Genomic DNA, 13,551 nt, shown 5'->3' with positions numbered 1-13,551 from the left:
TCTAACTTTATTGTTAAAACGGTAACTTCAGTCAGTTCTCATTTCTTTTCAAAAGCCAGACCACATCAGAAATCCTGAGCTCCTGTCGCATGCCAAATGATAGTCATGCAAAGATAGTCATGCTTTTGTTTTCATTTTATGTCTTTGTCCTTGTTTGTATCCAACTTGAATCAGTGCAAAGCAGCAATAATTCAGCATTCTACGTATTATCTCTAACAACATAAAGACATGGTTTCACCTTGGTACTGCTGGATAATAAAACATGAAATAAACACGTATGCTGTCCATTTAGCTGTAAGGTTCAATAGAAAATGCCCCTGAGTCATTGGACTTTGTCATGGTTTGTCTGAGAGACAGTTGGGAACGATACAGTCCATTGCCTTCGGATGGGTTGTCGGACACCTACAGAAAGAGAGAAAAAGAGTTTGTATCATTATAGATCCAGACCCCTGATCTTCAGTTCGAGTGAGACAAAACAAATTGTATTATGACTGCTGGAGGTTCTGGAGAACCCAGCCAGCTTCATGTTTCGTCTGCTGGAGGTTCGGGAGAACCCAGCCAGTTTCATGTTTCGTCTGCTGGAGGTTCAGGAGAACCCAGCCAGCTTCATGTTTCATCAGCTGGGGGTTCAGGAGAACCGCACCAGCCTCATGCCACATCAGCTGGAGGGCCCGAGGAGCCCGTCCAGCTTCACGCCTCGTCAGCTGGCAGGCTCGAGGAGCCCGTCTGGCCACCTTCTGTTTCACCACCTGTGGCTGCAGCGCCACCACCTGCGGCTCCCGTGCCGCCACCTGCTACCGCTTGCTGCTTCTGCGCCTCAGCCTGAGGACGACGCCTCGCCTGGTTCTGCCACACCTCAGTCTGAGAACTCATACAAACTCATTTCACCCACTATAGACTGTGTGTTGCTGCAACTTACACAGCCTCCTGCCACGTCAGCTGGAGGGCCCGAGGAGCCCGTCCAGCCACCACCTGTGGCTGCCTCACTGTCACCTGGTTCTGCCTCTGCTTCGCCTGGTCCGGCTCCGGCTTCTGCTTCGCCTGGTCCAGCTCCAGCCTGTGCTTCGCCTGGTCCGGCTCCAGCCTGTGCTTCTTCTTTGCCTGGTCCGGCTCCAGCCTGTGCTTCTGCTTCGCCTGGTCCAGCTCCAGCCTGTGCTTCGCCTGGTCCAGCTTCGGCTTCGGCTTCTGCTTCGCCTGGTCCAGCTTCAGCCTGTGCTTCGCCTGGTCCAGCTTCGGCTTCGGCTTCTGCTTCGCCTGGTCCAGCTTCAGCCTGTGCTTCTGCTTCGCCTGGTCCAGCTTCGGCTTCGGCTTCTGCTTCGCCTGGTCCAGCTTCGGCTTCTGCTTCGCCTGGTCCAGCTTCAGCCTGTGCTTCGCCTGGTCCAGCCTCAGCTTCTGCTACGCCTGGTCCAGCTTCTGCCTCTGCTCCTGCTTTGCCTGGTCCAGCTTCTGCCTCTGCTTCGCCTGGTCCAGCTTCGGCTTCTGCTTCGCCTGGTCCAGTTTCTGCCTCTGCTTCGCCTGGTCCAGCCTCAGCTTCTGCTACGCCTGGTCCAGCTTCTGCCTCTGCTCCTGCTTCGCCTGGTCCAGCTTCTGCCTCTGCTCCTGCTTCGCCTGGTCCAGCTTCTCCCTCTGCTTCGCCTGGTCCAGCTTCTGCCTCTGCTTCGCCTGGTCCAGTTTCTGCCTCTGCTTCGCCATCGTCAGGTCCAGCATCAGCCTCTGTTCCTGCTTCGCCTCCGCCTGGTCCAGCTTCGGCCTGTGCTTCGCCTGGTCCAGCTTCGACCTTAGCTCCTGCTTCGCCCTCGCTGGGTCCGGCTTCGGCCTTGGCTTCTGCTTCGCCCTCGCCTGGTCCGGCTTCGGCTTCTGCTTCGCCTGGTCCAGCATCGGCCTCTGTTTCTGTGTCGGCCTCGCCTGGTCCCGCGGCTGTGCTGCCGCTGCCCAAGCCACGTTTTGCCCCTCGGAATCGCCGGCTGCTTTCCGGGCCATCAGCTGGACTTCGTTGCCATCGGGGTCAGCCGCCTGAACTGATGAACTGTGACCTGCTGTGCTCTCGACCTCCGGGTCGGCCCCCTGAACCTTTGACCTCTGACCTGCTGTGCTCTCGACCTCCGGGTCGGCCCCCTGAGCTCATGGATTTTGGACTGCTGGACCGTTGGCCTCCTGGTCGGCCGCCTGAACTTTTGAACTTTCTTTTGTTTTGCTGTCAACCTCCGGGGCGGCCACCTGAACTGCTTCGCCATTCACTCCTGTTCTGCCGGGTTCATGGTCGCCCTCCTGGAGCTGGGTCTCGGCCTCTTGTGCCCTTGTTGTGTTTGCTCTGTGTTTTCGCTTTGTGTTTTGTGGTTTTGTTTCCAGCCCTCCGTCCTGGTCCCCCTCCGCCCACCCTGGGTGGGTTGTTGTGGTTTTGTTTTTGTGTTTGTTTTCTGGTTGTTTTCGGGCGTCTGGAATCCGCCCTTGAGGGGGGGGCTCTGTCACAGGCTGGGTCTCTGACCCAGCACTCTGAGTTCATGTTTGTATTTGTCTCATTTTGTTATGTGATTAGTTTTGTGTCATTTCCTATCTGTCTTTAGTTTGGGCAGTTATTGTTTATTGTTCCTCTGGTTTTCTATGTTTTGGGTTCTTGTATCATTCATCACGCATTAGGTTTGTTAAGTTTGTATTGTCATGTCTAGTTTTAGTGTTTCCTGTTTTATTCTGACAGTGTCATGTGTTCTTTGTTCATTGTATTTAGCTTTCCTCTCCTGGTCCTGTCATTAGGTTTATGTCAGTCAGCTGTTCCCCCATGTGTCTCCACTTCCCCTGATCACCTCATGTATGTATTTAAGCCCTTTGTTTTCTGCATGCCATTGTCGGGTCGTCTGTTTATCTCACCAGAGTTACAGTTATAGTCTTAGTCTTAGCCTGTTATTTTCCACCACAGTTATAGTTTTTGGTCTTAGTACCTCTTAGTGTTTTGTTTCTTAGTGTTTTGACAGTTTGCTTTGGTTTCCTGGTTTTTCCTTGCCGTTATCATTAAAGGATCACTTTTCCGTTAAAACCTTACTACTCCTCGTCGTCATCTGCTTTTGGGTCCTGTTTCCACACACATCGGCGCACCCCGCCGTGACAAAAACACATTTCTAGCGTTAACTAAACTTCCAAAACAGCTACCTAGATCATTTAAATTACACAACTGAAAGCATATGTGTATTGTTTGTGTATTTATACACAAACACTCATATATATTCAAATGGTTTTTTAAAAAGTGTTCATTTACCTGTTACTACCACACACCAAATCTGGTCGTTGATACTTGCTGGCTTGTGTAGCCACTAGGATCCTGGAGCATTTCTGCTGTGTTTTGGAATTTGTACATGATTTGTCTCTAGGGGCCACTGTAAATATACTTTTATTTATTCACTCCACATAAAATGTCATAAATAAATTATAAAATACAATAAAACAACTATTTACATTTCAACTTTTAACTATTTAAATTTTCAGCTTTTTCCTTTTAAACAAATTTAAAGCGTAACAAAACAAAACAAAAAGAAGATGCACATTCTCAGTCATATAGGCCTAGGGTGTTTCCTGCTTGGAATTGCATACATAGGCTTCAATGCATGAATAAACTTTCTGAATCCTTTATCATCTGCAACTGAAAATAGTTGTGGATGATTACTATACCTTTCTAATGTGACGTTGTTGTCCCTGGCTCTCTTTCTCTCTCTGTGCTACTGCGACAACCCGTTCTCACTCCCAAAGCGTAACATTTTACGCTAGGTGACAAATCATCACCATATTACGTTTTCGGCTACCCACCACGTTCCTAAATGACGACCTCGGAAAAAAGAGGAAATATGCGAACCGTCTGGACTGAATCTACACATGTTCGCTCTTTTTCTTCAAATAGCTTAGAAACACGCTATTTAACATCATTAAAGTCCTGGTTAAGGTCAGGAATAAGGTTATGGTCAGGGCTAGGGATAAGGTTAGGTTTAGGGCTGGGTTATTACCGCGGGAGCGTCATTGCACTGGATTCCAGCCATGACCCGCCGCGTACCATAAGAACGCCGAAGGTCTCCTTTCGCGTTCCTCAGGAACGCCGCGGGACGTGACAAAACGTCGACATGTTACGCCTCGGGAGTGAGAACGCTTTGACTGCGAGTGTAACTACCGCCCCTCTTCCCAGCGTAAAGCACAAGGCTCGCATGCGGAGTGAAGCCGAAAAAAGTGCGAGAGAGAGGATGGGAGAAAGAAAAAAAAAAAAATCACGGCTCCCAATTAGGAGCCGGCTCGCATCGTTCACTTCAAAGAGCCGGCTCTAAGAGTTTGTTCGTTTGGGACCAACACATCACTAGTGTCGTGGTAAATAATAGACAAAAATACACCTTTATTTAGGTGAGGCAGCAAGTCCAGCTGGCTGAAGAAACCAGGTTTTAAAGGTAGTCCTAAACAGGGGCCGCACAGCAAAACGCTTAGACACAAAATATAAAAAGGAAAACTATGGGCTTAAATACACACACATGAGATAAGCAGGGAAAGAGAACACAGCTGCACACAGGACCGGGCTATCACAATAAGAAACTTGTCATGATCCTGGGTCCTTTTGACCCAGCGTTTTGTGTTTTCTCTTCGTGATTGTGGTTGTGTTAATTCTCTGGTTAGTGTTTACTCTGTTCTTCCCGTGTGTTCCTGTATCTAGTCCACGTTTCTTAGTTTGTGTCTTTTCTTGTGTAAGTTCCTGTTTTATTGTGAAGGTCTGTGTCTTATGTGAGTGTTTTCAGTTTGCCTCCCTAGTCTCGTCATGTTAATCACTCCCAGCTGTGTTCCCACCTGTATGTAATCTCCCTGTGTTCTCTGAGTGTATTTAAGTTATGTCTTCTGTCATAGTAATTGCTGGTTCGTCTGTGTTATTTCCCTTCCACCCTTCTGTGTTGATTCTCTGGTCATTCTCCCTGCAAGTCACGTTCGTATTCCGGTTAGTGTTTTATTTAGTTTTCCCAGTTTAGAGTTTTCACCGTTCTGTTCCTCGCCACCCTGTCTGTTGTACCTTTTGGTTGCAAATAAACTCACCCTCCACTTCAGCAGCCTGCAGTTTGGATCCATTATTATTCACACGGCTTGCCCCGGCAAACTGTGACAAAACTAAACTGAAAATTTGTCTGAAAAGTCAAATGATGGCAAATGAAGTGAACTTTTCAAAGTGGTTTCCTTTTGAAGTTTTCACACCTCAGTAAATATCAGTAAAGATAGAGCTTGAATAACCAACAGAATAGTTTCTGGGTTTTTCCAAGCATAGCTGCACAGATGCACACTCACTCATTTTTGTTGCATTTACAGTAAGGTTGTGTGAGATTATAATATTATCTTACGCCATGTTATGCCCCTGATTAAGGATTGTGAAGCTATTATGTAGTTTTAGTTTGCATTCTCCTGAATTAGAAGAAGGTGATAACTATTACATGTGTTAAACTTATTTGTATTACATTAGACTGCTGATTTATTGTGAATGAATGATATTGTTTATGATGCATTATACAGGGAATGCAGAATTATTAGGCAAATGAGTATTTTGTCCACATCATCCTCTTCATGCATGTTGTCCTACTCCAAGCTGTATAGGCTCGAAAGCCTACTACCAATTAAGCATATTAGGTGATGTGCATCTCTGTAATGAGAAGGGGTGTGGTCTAATGACATCAACACCCTATATCAGGTGTGCATAATTATTAGGCAACGTCCTTTCCTTTGGCAAAATGGGTCAAAAGAAGGACTTGACAGGCTCAGAAAAGTCAAAAATAGTGAGATATCTTGCAGAGGGATGCAGCAGTCTCAAAATTGCAAAGCTTCTGAAGCATGATCATCGAACAATCAAGCGTTTCATTCAAAATAGCCAACAGAGTCGCAAGAAGCGTGTGGAAAAACCAAGGCGCAAAATAACTGCCCATGAACTGAGAAAAGTCAAGCGTGCAGCTGCCAAGATGCCACTTGCCACCAGTTTGGCCATATTTCAGAGCTGCAACATCACTGGAGTGCCCAAAAGCACAAGGTGTGCAATACTCAGAGACATGGCCAAGGTAAGAAAGGCTGAAAGACGACCACCACTGAACAAGACACACAAGCTGAAACGTCAAGAGTGGGCCAAGAAATATCTCAAGACTGGTTTTTCTAAGGTTTTATGGACTGATGAAATGAGAGTGAGTCTTGATGGGCCAGATGGATGGGCCCGTGGCTGGACTGGTAAAGGGCAGAGAGCTCCAGTCCCACTCAGACGCCAGCAAGGTGGAGGTGGAGTACTGGTTTGGGCTGGTATCATCAAAGATGAGCTTGTGGGGCCTTTTCGGGTTGAGGATGGAGTCAAGCTCAACTCCCAGTCCTACTGCCAGTTTCTGGAAGACGCCTTCTTCAAGCAGTGGTACAGGAAGAAGTCTGCATCCTTCAAGAAAAACATGATTTTCATGCAGGACAATGCTCCATCACACGCGTCCAAGTACTCCACTATGGGCAGAAATCTGTGCCATCAGAAACTGAATTTGAATAAGTTCAATTTGAATTTGAATTGCTCAGATTGAATCTGAATTGTAACTTGAATAAATGCTTTTGAAAACTGAATTTGAATTAGTCTAATTTGAAATTGAATTTATGGTTTGAAAATGATCATCACTAAATTGAAATTGAATTTTATATTTTGAAAATGAATTGATTTGCTTTGAAACTGCATTTTATCCTTTAAAAATTCAGCTCTCGAATAATTTCAGTTTCACTTCTCACCATTCAGTTTCAGTTCTACAATTCAGTTTTTTGGAACTTACATCCGGTTCCGGTTCAAGCGCAGATTAATAGAACTGCGTTTTACTAGCGGACCGAAAGTGTTACTGACGGGAATCTACAGCGTCTTGAGCTGAATTAAGACTTCAGAAGTCATTTGTCATGTCGAATGACCAGCGGATGAACTCTTAGGTTGGTAATAAATGTATTACATGTATAAGAACAAGCGTCATGTTAACAAATGATAGCCATACAGTAACTGTTATGCTTATTGTAGCTGTTAGCTAAAAACGGTAATTTAGCGTAGTTTGCCCTGAATTCAGCTTTGACAAACAAATATGATCGACTGTTTCTAGTAGAATTCCAAAGTTGTCATCTTGGACCCTCTCAGAGTACCCCTCTGTATGCTTGCAGAGACCCCTACAGTAGGGAAACATGCAAAACGGTGTCCAAACCTTTGTGTTTTAGCTTTATTTATGTCTTACACAGCATCCCAACTCTTTAGCTAACTTCATAACTTTAGCTAAAGTGAATAGTTAGTCTAATTCATTAGTGCAGCATTACTGGATCACCTCTGTTTGAAGTGATATAATGTGATATATAACTATCACTGTGTTTAACTACCATAATAATTTTTAGGGTACTGAGTGCATGCTTAATTAGATTTTTTTTTTTTTTTTTTTTAAACACACTGCTCCATTACTATGTTTGACAGGCTGAAGTTGTCGGGTCACCTCCTAAATCGACCATCTTTTACAGGTGTTTTGTGCCAGAAATGGAGTGTCCACTGAAGACTGAAGATACTGAATCTCTACGCCTTGCCATTGATCCCTCTTGTGCCTTCATCTAGACAAGAGACAAACTTAACCACTCTCATATGCTCTGAACCTACATCACCTTCCCTGACAGTCGTAGCTTGGCTCATCTGAGGGTGAAATTATAATTCCCGTCAGTACTTTCGGTCCGCTAGTAAAACGTAGTTCTATTAATCTGCGCTTGAACCGGAACCGGATGTAAGTTCCAAAAAACTGAATTTTGGAACTGAAACTGAATGGTGAGAAGTGAAACTGAAATTATTCGAGAGCTGAATTTTTAAAGGATAAAATGCAGTTTCAAAGCAAATCAATTCATTTTCAAAATATAAAATTCAATTTCAATTTAGTGATGATCATTTTCAAACCATAAATTCAATTTCAAATTAGACTAATTCAAATTCAGTTTTCAAAAGCATTTATTCAAGTTACAATTCAGATTCAAGGTTCAAGGTTCAAGGTTCTTTATTATTTGTCACATGCATAGTTATACAAGTATAACACACAGTGAAATGTAGCCTGACACGCTCCTCGACATGTGCAAAAATTGGGGGGGGGGGGGGGGGTGTAGAGGAGGAACATTATATATATATACACATATAGTATATACACTGGGTGAATGTGCAGTAGTAGCAGCAAGCAGGTGAATTCTGTACATTAATATGAATAGATATCTGACTATTTTACAGGATAGACAATATAAACATATTTAAAATTAAAGGAACTGAAATGTACATTGTGCCTTGGTTTAGAGTGTCTGGAAGAGTCCTGACTCAGTCAATTATAGATGATGTGAGAGGGCGGGTGTGTGTGTTTAGGGCACGGATGGCTTGGGGATAGAAGCTCCTCTTGAGTCTCTCTGTCCTTGCCCGGAAGATGCGGAACCTTCTACCAGATTGCAGAAGTTGGAACAGTTTGTTGCCAGGATGGGACGGGTCCTTCAGTATCTGCGCTGCTCTAGTCCGGCATCTCCTGGTGTAGGTGTCCTGAAGCGGGGGGAGAGCAATCCTGCAGCAGCGTTCTGCTGTACGGATCACTCTCTGGAGAGCTTTTTGGTCCTTCACACAGCTGTTCCCAAACCACGATGTCATGTTCTGTGTGAGGATGCTCTCCACAGCGCCTGTATAGAAAATCTTTGGAGAGACCCTGAACTTCCTCAGTTGTCGTAGGTGATACAGGCGCTGCCTAGCCTTTTTGGTCTGGACCTGAATGTGGGCAGCCCATGTCAGGTCTGAGGAGATGTGGACACCAAGATACTTGAAGGACTGCACCCTCTCCACTGGAGCTCCATTGATGATAATGGGCTTGTAGTCTCTGTGCTGACCCCTTCTGAAGTCCACCACCAGCTCCTTGGTCTTGCTGACGTTCAGCTGGAGGTGGTTGTCCTGGCACCACGATGCCAGATTCTTCACTTCATCCATGTAGGCCGCCTCATCGTTGTTGGAGATGGCACCCGACACCACTGTGTCGTCAGCAATTCAAATTCAAATTTAACTTATTCAAATTCAGTTTCTGATGGCACAGATTTCTGCCCATACTCCACAGCGTGGCTGGCAAGAAAGGGTATAAAAGAAGAAAAACTAATGACATGGCCTCCTTGTTCACCTGATCTGAACCCCATTGAGAACCTGTGGTCCATCATCAAATGTGAGATTTACAAGGAGGGAAAACAGTACACCTCTCTGAACAGTGTCTGGGAGGCTGTGGTTGCTGCTGCACGCAATGTTGATGGTGAACAGATCAAAACACTGACAGAATCCAAGGATGGCAGGCTTTTGAGTGTCCTTGCAAAGAAAGGTGGCTATATTGGTCGCTGATTTGTTTTGTTTTTGAATGTCAGAAATGTATATTTGTGAATGTGGAGATGTTATATTGGTGTCACTGGTAAAAATAAATGATTGAAATGGGTATATATTTGTTTTTTGTTAAGTTGCCTAATAATTATGCACAGTAATAGTCACCTGCACACACAGATATCCCCCTAAAATAGCTAAAACTAAAAACAAACTAAAAACTACTTCCAGAAACATTCAGCTTTGATATTAATGAGTTTTTTGGGTTCATTGAGAACATGGTTGTTGTTCAATAATAACATTATTCCTCACAAATACAACTTGCCTAATAATTCTGCACTCCCTGTTATAGTTATAAGAAATACTGTTTTCAGAGAGTCAGGACTTTGCTTTTTCTGATAGTAGAGGAGACAGAGCACATTCCACGGGAGCTTCACTCCCACCGTTGTTAAAGGCAGACAAAATAGGGAGCCAAGGCCATAAGTCAGGCTCGCTAGGAGTTAGGAAAATGTGAATGTTTAGGCTTTTACGACTAGGTGGGGGTCAACAGTGGCTATAAGAGTTTGAGTAATGCTCCACCATTTGGAGATCGATGCTGTCTGTGTGCAGTGTTCATCTCCCCACGCATGTGTTCATTAAAATCATTGTTTGACCGAAGCTCTTCTGGACCATTATTGTTTTTGTGTTCACCCTCAATATCTGAACCCGCAACAGTTGTTCTTTAAGCAGGCCTGAAATCTGATTAGTTCAGAAAAGAGAGTCAAGAGTTAAATATGATCTAAGACCCCAAGAATTTGAATGAATTGCCAAAAGTGAAAGGGGTTCAAGCTGGGTGTCCTTTTTAAAACCATTTTTTAAAAAGCACTTTTTCCAAATTGCGTTCTGCTGAACTTTGAGCCTTTTTGTGTTTTAATGTAATAATGTTTTAACCTTACATGTCAGCAACATGGTCACCAATAAAAATCAGATAACGTGCACATTAAAACGTGATTAAGAGCTGGGTATTTTACCTCTTCAAATTTCTTGGCCTTGTATTGCTCCGCACCTTTCAGGAAGTTGAGCAGTATGATGTCACACAGCACTGTGCCCTACGTAATAATAATAATGATAATAATTATAATTATAATAATAATAATTACAAGCAAGCCCCTTCAACCTCCAAAATGTCACTTGTCACCACCCCTTGGTCCACAGCTTCATTTCCATTTAGTTTCAGTTCATTTTTTCTGGTATTTAAGGCCAATAAAAATCAAAAGTCTAACCTGATTGAATTTTTGATGATCACCAGTTTAAGATCATTTTCTAGGACATGTGCAGACATCTTCAAGCACAGCTGCTATTTTCAGATTGTTCTCTAGCTGTCTGTTTCTGAACACTGAGCACTGATTTCCCCACTAACCTTGAACTTCTACTGAGAAATAAAATCAACCTCTTTTCCAACCTAACCAAAATTTTGTGTGAAGCATCATGGATGCTTTACCTTTTTGTCAATATTCATCAATTTGGGACTTTTTTTAATCACACCTCAAATGTAACCCATTATGTATTTATTTAATAATCCTGGCTTCCAAATATAAGTGGCCTAAATAAATATATTAACTTCCTAGGACCTGGCGTCCACATATGTGGACATCACATTTTGGGATATCTAGACCAAAATACAAAATGTTGCTCTACAAGGGCCTGATTTCCAATTACGAGGACATTATACTGCCTCTGTTCTATCAAAATTTAAAGCAAATATCCTCATATGTGGATCTCATTTCTCTCAGAAAGAAAAATCAGGTAAAAAAAATCTGGTAATTCTTTGTTTTTACATTAAACAGGTCCCAAACAGCCTAAATAGCAAAGAGAGTTTAAAAATGCATGCCATGAAAGAGTTCGGGTCTAAACATAGAAAATCTATTGTAAGTTTAGAAAACAACAGCAAATAAACTAATGATATGAATGTCCCTTAATTTGGAAAAATGAAGCGGTGTTGCACATGTTGGTTGTTTCATCCTGAAAACAAGCAGTTGCAGATGTTTGATATATTTTTGACTGACAACGATGACACTAATGGATCTTCTCTAATTTCAGATGCAGAAAATGCTCATGAACTCACTTTCATGAGCATTTTCAAAACATTCTTTAAATCTAAATTAGAAAGTAAGAAGAAACAATAATGGTCATTGAAGGGAATTACAGTAATAAAGAAAATTGGAAAGATTGTGGTCCAGGAACTTCTGATAGGTTTTAATATGTAATAAAAGGCTTTTATTTTCATGGGATAGGGACACCACACACACAGTGGTGCGAATACATGTTTGCCCCCTTCATGATTTCCTATTTTTTTGTATGTTTGTCACACTTAAATGTTTCGGATCACCACACCAATTTAAGGGGGGGCTGTAATTCAGGTGGTAGAGCAGGTCACCTACTACTTGTAAGGCTGGTGGTTTGTTCCCCTGGCTGGTCCAGTCTGCATGCCAAATGTCCTTGGGAAAGATACTAACCCCAAGCTCCTCTCTGATGCATCCATTGGAAAATGAATGTGTGTGAATGTTAAATAGAAAAAGCAGTTATAGTGGAAAAGTGCTCTGTAAGAACCAGTCCAGGTACCAAGATAACACAAGTACACAAAATGAAGGTATTTATTATTACGGGGAAATAAAACCCAAACCTACATGGCTCTGAGTGAAAAATTGATTGCTGACCAAAGATACCCCAAAGGTGCTACAACGACTGATCCAGCAGGTCACAAAAGAGCCCAGAACAACATCCAAAGAACTGCAGGCCTGACTTGCCTCAGTTAAGGTCAGTGTTCATGACTCCGCCATGCAGGCCATTGTTGCCCAGATGGCAGAGTTCAAAGACGAAACCCACTGCTGAGCAAAAGAACCATAAAGGCTTGTTTACCAGAAAACATCTTGATGGTCCCCCAGGCTTTTGGAAAAACACTCTGTGGACTGACGAGACAAATGTTGAAGGTGTGTGTCCCATTACATCTGGAGTAACAGTAACAGCATTTCAGAAAACATCATACCACAGTAACATATGTTGGTGTCAGCGTGATGGTCTGGGGCTGTTTTGCTGCATCAGCACCTGGAAGACTTGCTGTGGTAAATGGAAGCACGAGTTCTGCTGTTTACCAAAACATGATGGAGAATGTCCGCACATCTGTTCAAATTCCCAACCAGTTGTTAGGCTTAGGGGACAATGAACTTTTCACACAGGGCCAAGTAGCTCTGGATTTTTTCCACTTAATAATAAAGACCCCTTCCTGATTTTTGGCTTACATTTGAGGTGTAAGCTGCTTCAAAGCCACCTTCAGTTCTTAGACCAAAATTTTTTATGTCAGGCTTTCCATTTTCCTTTTTAAAGGGTAGAAAAAGATAAGAGGAAAACTTTTGCTTTTTAGAATTGACTAATCTTAACAAAACTCCTGAATTAAACATTTATAACGATTTGATTAAATCTAAACGTTAACTCACCACTCCCACTGATGTAAAGGCTGCAACCATGTTAATGAGTGTAGGGATCATGTTGAACTTTCCTGCCTGCAAAACAAGAGTATGAGTCAGGTTCAGTTTCCTGGAGAAGATCGGTACAAAAAAGTCCTGGTGTTTTGTGTTTTCTTCTTTTATTCACAAACAACAACAGAAACATGACAATCAAGACTATAGATGTATCATTTAAAAATATATTTTAAAAAATTACACACATATTTATATTCCTGTATCATTAATGTGTTTGTGAAATAAAGGTAACTGGATGTAAACTTCTTTATTCAGTGAACTGACAGTGAAACTACACACTCACATTTCCATTGACCAAGACGTCAAACCTGATAGCATAGGCTTTGACCAGAGTGCGGTAGTCAGTCCCATTTTCCATCTTAAAATACTTTGCAAATCTAAATAGAAAGAAACATCACATCATTCTTATAGTGACATCTATTCTGTTCAATTTACTAGAAGGTTCATGAATGATCAATAAAACAAGACAAAAAAACATTTCTTGTAGAGATGTAGATATGATTAGACAAAGATCAAACACTGTTTTTATATGCCACAATTAAAGCTAGTTTTTACTTAATGCTATTTGGCCACATATAATAATGGATTGCATTTATATAGTGCTTTTCAACCGCTTTACAATTCCACTATTCATTCAATCTGAATAATAAATAAAGTTGCGTATAGGGAGTCCACCAACCAGTT

General features: G+C 42.7%; 1 protein-coding gene across 2 annotated transcripts in view; it reads right to left on the bottom strand.

The window, feature by feature from the left end:
- Window positions 1-13,551, bottom strand: part of p2rx3b (purinergic receptor P2X, ligand-gated ion channel, 3b) — a 46,415-nt gene continuing 32,864 nt past the window's right edge. The window contains exons 9-12 of one of the 2 annotated variants that reach the window (XM_085458357.1): window positions 13,151-13,244; window positions 12,823-12,888; window positions 10,360-10,437; window positions 1-402 (exon numbers count right to left, since the gene is read on the bottom strand). In XM_085458357.1, coding sequence (XP_085314483.1) covers window positions 289-402; window positions 10,360-10,437; window positions 12,823-12,888; window positions 13,151-13,244 — 352 coding nt within the window. In that variant the 3' untranslated portion in view covers window positions 1-288. The remainder of the gene's footprint in view (window positions 403-10,359; window positions 10,438-12,822; window positions 12,889-13,150; window positions 13,245-13,551) is intronic. The other variant, XM_085458358.1, reaches the window with a different exon arrangement.

The sequence above is a fragment of the Copadichromis virginalis genome, linkage group LG6 (assembly GCF_057382275.1).
Source record: "Copadichromis virginalis isolate Kocher_CV1m ecotype Utaka linkage group LG6, C_Virginalis_male_GT1.1, whole genome shotgun sequence".
Lineage (NCBI taxonomy): Eukaryota > Metazoa > Chordata > Actinopteri > Cichliformes > Cichlidae > Copadichromis > Copadichromis virginalis.
The sequence above is the reverse complement of the archived record's forward strand: the minus strand, read 5'-3'. Positions and strand labels throughout refer to the sequence as shown.